This window comes from Peromyscus californicus, unplaced genomic scaffold (genome assembly GCF_007827085.1).
Source record: "Peromyscus californicus insignis strain IS unplaced genomic scaffold, ASM782708v3 Scaffold_19__1_contigs__length_69161282, whole genome shotgun sequence".
Classification (NCBI taxonomy): domain Eukaryota; kingdom Metazoa; phylum Chordata; class Mammalia; order Rodentia; family Cricetidae; genus Peromyscus; species Peromyscus californicus.
Window position 1 is genome coordinate 390,728 of NW_026294491.1, and position 12,852 is coordinate 403,579.

General features: G+C 36.7%; 1 protein-coding gene and 1 pseudogene across 1 annotated transcript; one reads left to right on the top strand and one right to left on the bottom strand.

Moving 5' to 3' along the window:
• The first annotated feature begins 3,485 nt into the window (after positions 1 to 3,485).
• On the top strand, positions 3,486 to 4,448 carry LOC128114179 (olfactory receptor 14J1-like). Its single transcript, XM_052744012.1, has one exon. It carries the CDS (start codon positions 3,486 to 3,488, stop codon positions 4,446 to 4,448), a length of 963 nt encoding a protein of 320 aa, XP_052599972.1.
• Positions 4,449 to 11,406: 6,958 nt separating this feature from the next.
• Positions 11,407 to 11,853, bottom strand: LOC128113973 (protein kish-A-like; annotated as a pseudogene).
• Between the last annotated feature and the right edge of the window lie 999 nt (positions 11,854 to 12,852).

Sequence of the window (12,852 nt, forward strand, 5' to 3'; positions counted from 1 at the left end):
AGGTAATGCAAATTATCTAAACAATAATGTGAGCTTTCTCATTTTTTAATGACTAATGAAATGTTAATGATAAATGTTAACTGGGCCCACTTGTGAAGGTTGTGTAGACATATTTTAAGATGCTCTGTACCTTGTTTTTATGATACTGAGTTGTCATAATGAATGTCCAATGTAGCTGTTTGAAATCTAGAATTCCATATATAGACATCAATTTCACAGAAAAAGATGAAAATTAGAATAAGTTTTCCAGAACAATTGACATTTGAGAATCAATTATTTTTATGAATGATTAAATTTTCCTGTTAGTTTCTCAGAAACGCTCAATTCAGCTACTCAATGGCTCTCCACTTATGGTGTGCAGACCATCGCAAGCAATTCTCCTAGGAGCCTGTCAGACATGCAGTTTCCTGGAAGTCTCCTGAGACCTCCAAGTTGGAGCTGCTGCTGGGTGTGGGGAGGAGACTCTCTGGTAGCTGTGTGGAAATTTCAAGGACTCAAGTCCCAGTAGGCAAAGAATAAGAGAAAATGAGGTGATTTTGTCATTAAGTTCAGGCTTCCAATTTTAATGATCCAGCCTCCCCCACTCTACCTCAAAATGGAAATGACCTCCCCAAAGGGAAACTATGTTTGATTTTTCATTGATGCTTTTGGTTTTAAGCCTGAAGACAATGAGCACTTCAGAGGATGCTGACCAGCTTGGAGGATTGCCCACACACCAGCACAACTGTGTAAGTTTTCCGTACTGAGATGAGAGATTTTATAGAAATTCTGATAGCACTTCATAACATTGCCAAGATAAGATTGTCATTGTAGCCAGAGAGGAAGCTCACCTCCCTGAAATGAGCAGATTAATAAGATTAATAAATTAATAGTTAAAGAATATTTATTAATGGATCAATAAATCTATAGATTTAATTTAAAAAAACTTATCACAAGCAGATATCATTAAAAGAAATGGTATATTGGGATAGACAAATGTTTTACATGTTCATTTATGAGAAACTTCTGTAAAACATTTCTTCTAATGTTCAGTTTTTGAAGCTATTCTTCCAATATACCTGTGTCGATTTCACTCATATTTATAGATATTACAGGAAAGAAGCCATGTGAATTCCAAATAACTCACATCTTAATTCTTACTTTAATATTCTGAAAATACATTCTGATAAAAATAAAGATTAAAATACTTACCTCTGGGCTGAAGAGATGGCTCAGCAGTTAAGTGTACTGACTACTCTTCCAGAGATCCTGAGTTCAATTCCCAGTCATCACGTGGCAGCTCATAACTGTCTGTAATTACATTTCCAGTGATTCTGGTACCCTCACACCAACATACATGCGGGCAAAATACCAATGCACATAAACATAAATAAAATCTTTTAAAAAATACCCCCAAAAAGAAGAGGAAGAGGAAGAGAAAAGGAAGAGGAAGAAGGAGAAGAAGAAGAAACTGCTTTGTTTGAATAAGGGCCCATTTAGGATAGACTCTAGCATGGTATTTGTTTTATAAAAATGAATTCCCGGCACATTCATTTTGTGTTCTTTGTCTGCTGGTAGCTATGTGCATAACTGTGGCAGATTAAAGTGTAAATTTAACCAAAATAAAAATCATATACATACTGTAATGTACCATTTCAAAGAAAAACAACACCACAGAAGAGAGAAGCTGTGTTAGAAATATAATATCCAATCTTCCTTGATTTTCATTTCATGGTTTGAAAAAAGAAAATCAGTTAATATGAGAAAATTCTAAAAATACTGAATTGTGATTCCAATAAACAGAATAAGAGGTAAGAAGCTTTCAAAAGTGGCTGATAAAGTGAAAATCAAATATTTAGTTTATATATGTATATCCCTTCTCCCTCTACTCTGTCTCCGCATTGTTTTGACAGGATCTGTGTAGCTCAGGCACATCTTGAAGTCATTACTTCCTGCCATAGCCTACTTGTGCCTGATAGCAGGTTTGTGCCACCTGGCTTAGAACAGTCATTTCATACTAATAAAAACTGAATGAACTGCCAGGAAGTAAGATACAGAAATGGAATGTTCAGATATCAGGTTCACTGCTTACAAAATGAAGATGTGAGAGAGAAGAATCAATCTGTGCTGTCACTAGGAGAAACACATTAGCTGGGGAAAAACTATTCTCAGGTTTATGAGTTATAGAACAAAATGCTGCCCTGCAAGCTTAGGAGTCTCCCAAATACCAGTTTGAAGTTGATGATAAGCCATTACATAAAGAGATTTCACCATATTTGAACAATGCCAGAGAAGACTGATCACTTGTCACAGTAGCTGCTGAAACTCACAGACAGAAGATGGCAATCCCTGAAAATCACAAATCAGCCTCATGTCCCAATAATCTTTTGGAGAAGAGAGTGTTTGGCTAACTCCATCTCACAAAGATTGGCAGTGGACCATGAAGGAAACCTGGTTTTTCTCTGAGCAGTAAGTGAAGTAATTGGGTAAAACAAACCAAGCTTCAAGTTCAGAAATTGTATTTCCTCTACAGAGCTATTCATTAGCTACTAAAATATAACACTACAAAAAAGTATCCCAGCCAGAGATCAAAATGCTTTTATTGTTTATTTTTTTAATTGGTAAGGTCAGAGGAGGGCACTGGATCCCATGAAGCTGGGAATATAGGTTGCTGTGAGACACCTGACAAGGGTGCTTGGATCAGAACTCAGGTTCTATGGAAGAGCAACAAATGCTCTTAACCACTGAGTGTAGTCAGAAGATTTTCCTGTGTCCCCCACCTGGTTCACAGCCACTCAGACTCAAATAAACACACAGAGGCTTATATTAATTAAAACTGCTCGGCCAATAGCTCAGGCTAACTGTTGACTAACTCTTACACTTAAATTCAGCCCATTTCTGTTAATCTATATGTCTCCACATTTTCTGTGATTTATCTATATGCCATTACATGCTGCTCCCTGGATGGTGGGCTGGCAAATTCTGACTCACCCTTCCTGTTGCCAGAATTCTCCTTGTCTGCTTATCTAGTCTATACTTCCTGCCTGGCTACTGGCCAATCAGCATTTTATTAAACCAGTGTACAAAAGCATTATCCCACAGCAACTGAGCATCTGCCCCTCCTGTGATCAAAATTTTTTAGTCAAAAATCTCATCATTTTATTTATATTGATAGATTGAAAATAAAGCAATAGGGTTGGCCTATGGATAGGAAATGGTGATTTTTTAATATGGAACAAAATATTTTTTTCTCTGATACCACCAATTGTTGGACCACATTTTCATCCACCTGTGACAACTGCTTTTCTGATACAAACTATAAGCACCACAGGTGTTAAAATCTTGAACTTTATACCTAACATTCTCCTATCCAGGACACACGTGACAAATTATGTGTTCACACGTTAACTACTGAAATAAGCAGTGTTGGATGAATGAATAATTTCTTTCTACTGCATTTACTATATCTTTTTATCTCTAGCTGCTACCACAATTCTAGTCTCAAAATGACTGGGACAAACAAAACCACAGGGAGTGGTTTCCTTCTCCTGGGATTCTCTGACAAACGTGAACTGCAGATATTGCATGCTTCACTCTTCTTGGTGACATATCTATTGGGGTTGGCAGGTAACTTCATCATTATCACCATCACAACACTGGACCCACAGCTCCAGTCTCCAATGTATTACTTCCTGAAGCACCTTTCCCTTCTGAACTTCTCATCTCTTTCTGTCACAGTTCCCCAGTCTATTGACAATTCCCTGATGGATAATGACTACATTTCATATGGCCAGTGTATTCTGCAAGTTTTCTTTTTCACATCATTGGCTTCTGCTGAGGTGTCCATTCTCACAGTGATGTCCTATGACCGCTATGTGGCCATCTGCCTCCCACTGCACTATGAGGTCATCATGGATCCCAGGAAGTGCATGTGGGCTGTGACAGCTGTATGGTTAAGTGGAGGCATCTCAGGAACCTTGTACACAACAACTACATTCTCTATCAGATTCTGCAGGGACAAAATAATCCACCAGTTCTTCTGTGACGTCCCCCAGTTACTCAAGCTCTCCTGCTCTAATGATTACCTTGGAGTGATGGGAGTGGCTGCCTTCATGGCTGTGATGGCCTTTGCTTGCTTTATTGCTGTCACCCTCTCTTATGGCCAGATAGTCTCCACAATTCTCAGGATGCCCTCTGCTGAAGGTCGGTCTAAGGTCTTTTCCACCTGCCTACCCCACCTCTTTGTTTTCTCATTTTTTCTGATCACAAGTGCATGTGCCTATCTAAAGCCAACTTCTGACTCACCAACTGCTTTAGATCTTCTTCTATCTATCTTTTACACAGTACTACCCCCAACACTCAACCCTGTAATATACAGTCTGAGGAATGAGGCCATGAAGACTGCTCTGAAGAAGGTGGTGTCAGGTAGAGAGTTCACAGGGAAAAACTTCATATTTGCTCTGTCATAAATACTACGCTTTTCATACTCAAAGAATTCTTCTGTCATTGGAACCCTTTGAGTTTTCATGTTTGTGAAAAGGAAAAGTAGTTTTGAAAAATTGAACTATACTATAAAATTATTGTCATTGTAAATATTTCTCTCCTGATTACTTTACCTAACTTATAGAACCCTGTTTTTGTTTTTTCCAATTAATAGAAACTAAATATTCATAAACTAATAATGTAGACTTAGTACACATTAACTTTTCCAATATATATATATTCCTATATATATATATAGCAATAAGTACATGTATGTAAATACAACCAGTCATAGTAAATATTTTGAAAAACCTATGCATGGCCAATACTACAACAGTAAGTAGAATAAATAATAATACCACTTACCTGTAAGCTCACTCACTAAGCAAGTCATAACTTTCAATTCAAGCATTTTATTTTAAATGCCCATTCTAATTTTACCTCTCCATATACAAATTTTGCATATTAGCATGAATGTGCATACCATTAATATATACACTTAAATGATTTAACCAAAAAACTCTCTTGAATTCATGTTGCTCAATGTAGTTTGTTTTAAAATGCACCTTAATTTTCAACTGTCTTATCTGTGTTATTTATTTCCAGTTCTACCTTCTCATGGCTGTGGAAAATAATAGCCTTGGTGGCTCCAATGTTTATAATTCTGATTATGGCTTATATTTTGAGTCCTTGTATTCCAAACTGAACTCTGGCCCTAAAATCCAACAATTTCTACAGATAAGTGTTTTGCCTACATGCCAGTCATCCAGTTGCTAGTCCAACAGGACCTGAACTTGAACTGGAGTCTTCTTTTCAAAGAATGGACAGGAGAGGGATGAGTTTCATGATGAGGGACAGGGACCATGTTCCTCATTAGCCTGTAAAAGGTTACAAAAGAAGAGTCATTGTCCTTCAATTCCTCCAAAATATTTCTGAGACAACAAATCTCACAGGGCAGTGGGAAGGAGTAAACAGAAATGGGAAAACAGCTAAGAAGGGGAGATCCTGATGCATCATGATTAACATATGAAATTAAGTAACCTCAGAGGAAAGCTGGAAACCTTCCTGGCTGAACAGAAAGAACATGTAATATGTAGGTGACCCCAAAAGGGCCACCAGAGCTCCTCCTTGTTCTTTTTTGGAGCAAGAGCCCAGTCCTGTTCCAGCACATGTCCTAACTTGTTCTAGCAGAAGAGCATGAAGACCACGTTTAAATGAAAAAGAGTCATACACATTAAAACAAATTACACATGAACACACATGACCAGGTCTAGTGCTTGTTTGTGAAGGTTGTACCTTTCTTATCTTTTGTTTCTTTTCTTGCACTTCATATTTTCATGTATCATTATTAAAATTACAATAAAACTTAATTAGTGCCACATACTGAAATCTTGTTGCTTGGCCAATAGTCCTTTTCTTTTTCTGTATGCATATTTCCAAAAGAATACAGACTTTAAACAGAATATATATTATTTCTAAATATTTAAACATTGCAAAACAATTCATATTTAAAAAACCATCAATTCATTAGAATATACTTTGTGTTATTATTATTTATAAGTGCTTTTCTTGATATTTTCCATTAATATGAATATGTGTGTGCTATATTATAAAAATGACCAATAAGGTCTTTGCCTATGAAATGATGAGAAGTCTGTTTTCAGATAATATATGAAAGCTTTTTAATGACTACATACTTGTTAGGCAATGTCTTTTTTCAGTGCTTATTAACTGTTTATTGTCAATAAACCAAAGACAACTTGCCTCTACAGTGCATCACTGCATTTGCCTGGTGTGCACTGACCTGAATTATCAATTTTAAATCAAATAAACTGCTAATGAATTAATTATTCAAAATAAAGTAAATCATATGAAATGCTTTCATTCAGAGAAATTTTTTAATTCTCAAGGAAAGGAGAAAAAACGGATATCAATGAAGAGAATTAACATAGTAAAAGTCCACATTAACACAAAAATCTTTTTTTTTTTTTTTTTTGGTTTTTTGAGACAGGGTTTTTTCTGTGTAGCTTTGGAGCCTGTCCTGGAACTCACTCTGTAGCCCAGGCTGGTCTCGAACTTACAAAGATCTGCCTGCCTCTGCCTCCCAAGTGCTGGGATTAAAGGCGTGCGCCACCACTGCCCGGCCACAAAAATCTTAAGAAAGAAACTATACTTGGTTGCTCATAAACCACTAGGCATCCTTAGAATGTAATGCTTGTCAATACTGGTCTTATTCAAATAGGATTGACACCCTAGGAACAAGTAGGACAATGCTATCAGACACTGGACAGGGTAACTTTAGGGGTCTCTGCAAGGCAAAAGTTATCACTGGCAGTTTCTCCTGTTCACTTTTTGTTTATTATTTTGTTAATTCATCCTCAATTTTACATCCATGAATACATCTTCTATCCAGACAGTTGTTCAAATCATGGTTCCTTCCTACTACCCAAACCCTGTATTCAGGAAGTCAATGCATTCTACTGATCACATCTCTCAATTTATAGACATCACGGAGGTACAGAAAATCATGATCTTACATAGACCTCAAAGTAAATTCCTAAATTCTTTCTATTCTGAATTCAGTGCATTTCCTCTGAGTTAACATTGTCCTTCAACCTTTTAAGAATGGATTTATTGTGTAAAGTACATTGCATTCAATTAAAGTTTATAAATGAGTAAATGAACACTGGCTACATATCCATAAAACCACTGTCCACAATTACACAATATTTTGAGCATTGTCTCCACCTCACAAAGAGTCCTGTGTATCATGGAGCCTTCCATTCTTACATCCTCTAACCCAAGAACATCTAATCTTCTTTTGTATACATTTTTTTTCCTTTTTCTTCACTGTAGCCTGCACATTATATAGACCTTGCTACATTATCCTGCTGTGTGAAATCTGCTCCCTTAGATCTTTGTTTATTCCCCTGGGAGGAATTCCTCTCCTGCCCAAGGAATGCTGGGAACTAGGCATTTCCTTTTCCTAGCTTAGCAATTTTGAGGACATTATGCAAACAGCTCCTATTTGGCCTTAAGACTCCCTACCACTTGAACACGTGTGGTAAAAGAGATGAGAACTACGCAGTATGTTTATCATTACTTTTCTGTCTCTAACTTCATTAAAAGCTCCACGAAAGCCCAGTAAATGGCTCTGGAGCAGTAATGGCCTGGAGGCCCCTGATTCTGTAGATTCCCCAATATGACTTCAATTCGTCAGCATTGGTCATTGTTGGGTGATGATACTATACTGTTATATAAATTAAATCTGCTGCATCCTTTAGTGTCAAGGTCCTTAACTGAGCATAACAATGTTGTTGATGGCAGTGTGATGAGGTCTCTTTCACTAGAACTGCTCTCCATTTCACAACTATGTGATGGAGATGACTTATGTTCATTCATTCACTGCTTGATAACAATTGGGGTGTTTCAAACACCAAGCTCAGTTTGTGAAGCTTGAGTTAACTTTTGTGTGATAATTTTTGAGGCTATGCCTTTATTTTATTAACACATACTTAGAGAGTTAATGGGGGACCCTGAGGCAATGGACCAGGTAAGGTTTACTAAGGAATGGATCTATAAGTTATATTCATGACACAGAACAAGGTAGAAGCTGCTGCTGACCCAGTGTCATTGTCCTGCTATTCTGCCCATGGGTGATGGGAACTAAACTGCAAGCCATGCTTCTCCACAGCTTCCTCCTGCTCTGACCACCCAAGAGAGCACATGACTCCTGCCCCACAATTTTTAAGGTGTCAGACATCCTACAGAAGACCACGCACATAAACACAAAATGCTCCCTCCAATTGGTCACTGGGCTGAACAGCAGAGTTCCCAAAACATTTCCCCTTTATTGTCTAAAATAAAAAGGAAGGTTCTAATCCTAACCTAGTAAAACTGCAAAATTAAGAACTATTAGCATGTGTTCTCCAGCGGGATGGAGAGGTAATACTCTTAACGAAAACTGAAACTGCATACAACAAGAAGAATCATCAAGTAAGAAACACATCCTAGATGTTCAGAGTCATAAGTAATAGACAATTTTTAAGAGACTACTCTAATAGTTGTCCTTTCCTGAAGAATCTAAGTTTTGTATGTAATCTGTCCATAGCTAAGAGTCAGGAGGTTGTAACTATATCTATCTAGTCTTCAATCCCATCAAAGACTTGAGAAGGAAATTAATATTACCTGAGTAAGCAAGAAGTGCAAGCATGTGACTTCCAAAAATGGCAAGGAATGACAGAAACAGCTAGCTGTCTAAACAGTCACCCAAGGTTTCTCTGCAACATTGGAGCTACCAAATTTTTCTGATAGGCCTAGAATATCTGACAGACCCTTTTCAGAAGCAGAAAAAAATTTGAAGGACTGTCTTATTCTGTCTTGGCAAAGTTCAGCAGTCACTTTTCTTTCAGTCCTACTTGTCCAGATTAGTCAGTGTACTTTCTACTGTCAGCAGTCGAGGAAAGGGCAGTTTCTTGCCCAATAGGCCAATTTTGTCAAAAGGAAAACAAACCCCATGTAGGGTGTCTCCAGTGCCCAATGTCCTCTTGGGAGCAAATCATGCCACCAGGAGTAGATGTGTCTCACATCAAAAGAATTCTAGGTTACTAAAACAGTTTAAGTGCCATATTCTATAGGTCTTTGAAGTGTTTGAAGATGGCCTAACTATCTGAAATATATATCTGTATGACCTTGAAAACCTAACTAACATGACTATAAGTCTGACAAGCATGGGTGACTATTAACCTGTGATTCTTATTAACCTATATAGCTTAATGACTAAAGCTTCACATTATAAAAGTAAACAAGCTATAGAAGTAATACCTTATGTAATATAGAAACAGATATACAATATAAGGACAATAACCTCACAATTGTGACAATATGCAAAATATCTTAACTAGAAGTAGAAATGTAAAATGCAATATGACAAAAATAACCTTAATTTGTATCAACATACAAAAATATTCCAAACAGGTGTAGAAACATATATACAGTATGACAAAAATAATTTTACATTTGTATCAATATACAAAAATATCTTGAATGGAAGAAGGAACATATATACAATATAACAAAATAATTTGAATTTGTATCAATATACAAAAATATCTTAGACAGAAATAGAATCACATATACAGTATAACAAAAATAAATTTGAGTTTGCATCAGTATACAAGAATCCATACTAACATAAATTATTTAAAACTGATAGTCTACCTTTTAATCCTATCAGTCCTGCCTCCCTTTTTTTCTAATCCAAATGAGATCCCTGAGTTTTAACCTCTATTGTTCTGCCCCAACACTATAACAACTTATTACCAACCCCTGACAGATGACAATTATCCATAACCATGAGAAAAATCCAAAAACCATTCACCCAAACCTATACAGAAAGTGGGCATCGAGTTCTTAGAATTACTTCCTGTCAGCGGGGAGGGAGAGAGTATGTGTATGGGACCCTGTAAGAACTGTAACAATAGTTAAGTCTTAGGAGAACTAGCTGCAATATTTGTAGTCAGTCTTTCTGAGTAATGGTAAAGCTTATCTGAAATTCTGGCTGGAGTGGTGCAAGAGGTTGGACCATCTCAGCTAGCCACCCTAGAATTGTTTGTAATCCATAACTGATCTTTGGGTGGTGTCTATGGAATTAATGGCATTATAGTGATCGAGGTAGAATCGTTGTTGTGGGGCCCCATCATCCTTTTGGAGACCTCAGAGATCGCGGTTAGGAAAATCTATTGTTCATTGCAGAAAACTTAAGCACTATTAATATCAAAATGGAAAGTTTAATTTTTAAGACAGTAATATACTCAAAGAAAAAATTTTAAGAGTCAAATTAAATTTGTGGGGAAGGAGATTTATGACAATAATAGTCCCTAGATTTTGGGTTTCTTCTGTTCCATACCAGGTGGCTCTTCTGATATGAGACAGACTCTGAATTTTCTTTTACAACATGCTTGAGTTTAGAAAAGGAGAGAGCCGCACTCCACTTCCAAACCTAGCTTTAGGTTTTATTTTTTTTTTATTTTTTATTTTTTGTTTCGGTAGGAATTTTTCTAAGAAAAAGTTTCTCTTTTACTTTTAAAGGAACAGCCAAAACCAGTATTTAAATGATAAATGTTATGTGTAGTAAGCGTTTTCAGGTAGATTTAATTCCTCTTAGCTTTGAAACAGCACAGGATTTCCAGCTGAACCTGAAGAACTGGTGAACACAAACTTCTAAGTGCCTTTGATATGTATGCTTCAGCACCAGTCTTCTCACACCCATATTACAAACTGCCCAAATTCTTGCTTCGGTGTCAAAGCTGAGAGATACTTAGACCATAGTATCCAGACTGAGCAGGTATGAGATGTGTTTGTCATCTACGAAGTCAGAAGTGATTCCAGTTTAAGATGACAGAAAAGAAACCAGATTTAAAGTGATGCACTAAAAACACAACATACCCACCTTTGGGATAACTACAATGGCTGCTCTATTTGGAAGGCTTGACACTAAGAGAATGAAAAACACATGAATTATTAGTCTATCATTGTTCCACTGCTTTTTCCATTCTTAGAATGATCTTTTTCATAGGACAGTGTCTATGTCTTTGACCACACTTGACCAGAAGCCTCACTCTTATGTTAAAGAAATATTTTCACACCTGTAATAATTTGCCAAGAACAGAGGTACTCTGGTTAGCAATCAAAATGGTTTAAATATAAATGCAATCCATAGAACAGTAACAACAAAAATAGAACAATTTTTCTCAATAAAACAGGCCAGTCGTTAGAAGGTCTCATTCTGTGAAGACATTTTCAGCCCAGTGAAAGGAGCCTGTGGAATCCTCCAGCTGTGTGTTCTACTTTGTGCCCTCAAGAACCTTATGAAAAGCAGTCCTGACACAACAGAATGACATTTGCCAGAGTGTAATACTGGATGACAGAACTGAGGTTGATTGCTATAATCACATTCCCGTGTATTAAACTGTTACATCTTAATTATTTATATAGCTCATTGGTCCAAAAGCATAAAAATAGAGAACAGCATCTCAAAATTTATCTCATTTCATGTTCAGAGATAAAAGGGTTAACTATTCTTCCCGTTATTTTCTGGAGGCAAGTCCTTGTTTACAGAGTCTGATGGCAATCACACACTGGTAGTTTCCAAAGCTACTGTATGAAGAGGATGATGAAGGCCATCACTATACAGCATACGGCAACATAAGGACTCTTGCGCTCACCAATTCAGGCATACTTCCAAAATATTCCCAATAGTCTAGTTTTATTTCTGTCCAGGAGGCTGGGTACCAAGGATCGGATATAAGCACACGTACATATAAACAGCAAGATTACAGTCAACAGACTCTGAAAATTGAAAATGGCAGACATAGTGAGGCCAGTGCTGGTCTAGCCCAAGCTTTAGTTTTTAATTGAGTTGGAACAATAAGTATTTTGAGAAGTAAAGAGATTTTATCCTGTAGAAGTAATTAGACCATTATGCCAGATTGTTTCTTTCCTTGGTGAATTTTTCCAGACAGTTCTCCCTCCTTCTTTAGATGTCTATCTGTCCAAAGGACTTTGATGTCCTTAAGGTGGATATTTTTCTTCTCCTGCAAAGACAAAAACAGAACCCTGCTTGGACCCTAATTTGGTGAGTTTTTCTTTTGACATGTTGAATCACCACTGTAGTTGAAGAACAATCACTTCTAATCAAGAGGTTTCTCCTGTTCAAATCGAATCTTTATTAATTTTGATGATATCCTTAGCTTTTCTTCTCCTGTGGAAACAAAAGCAAAACCCCTTCCCCAACATAACACATATCCTGGTTTCCATTCTGAGGTCAACACATCTTTAAAGTACACTGGCTGATTTAACTCAATAGTTTTTTTTCTATTGTCCAATGTCTCTCTGCAGCTGCTGTTCCTTTAGCATTAGAAAAAAATTAGCATTTAGAAAATTTAAAATTAATAAGGCATTATGCAATCTATCTCTGGGGGTCTTGGTTCCCTCTTTCTGTTTATTTAGCATTTCTTTTAAAGTGAGATTAGATCTTTCTATAACTGCTTGTCCTGTTGGACTGTGTAGCATAACAGTGATATGCTTTATACGATAATATGCAAAAAACTTTTGTTTTACAGGAAATATAGGATGAAGCATCATCAGTTTCAATTTGTACAGGTATTCCTATGATGGGCATGACTTCTAACAGATGTACAATTACAGAATCAGCTTTTGCAGAACTCAAAACAGTTTCCCATTGAAATCCTGAAGATGTATCTATGGTATAGTATACATATTTTAATTTTCCAAATTCTGCAAAATGAACACATCCATTTGCCAAATCTTATTTCTTTGAGTACTTTTAGGATTGCTCCCTGCAGTTAATGGAGTTGTATTATACAAGCA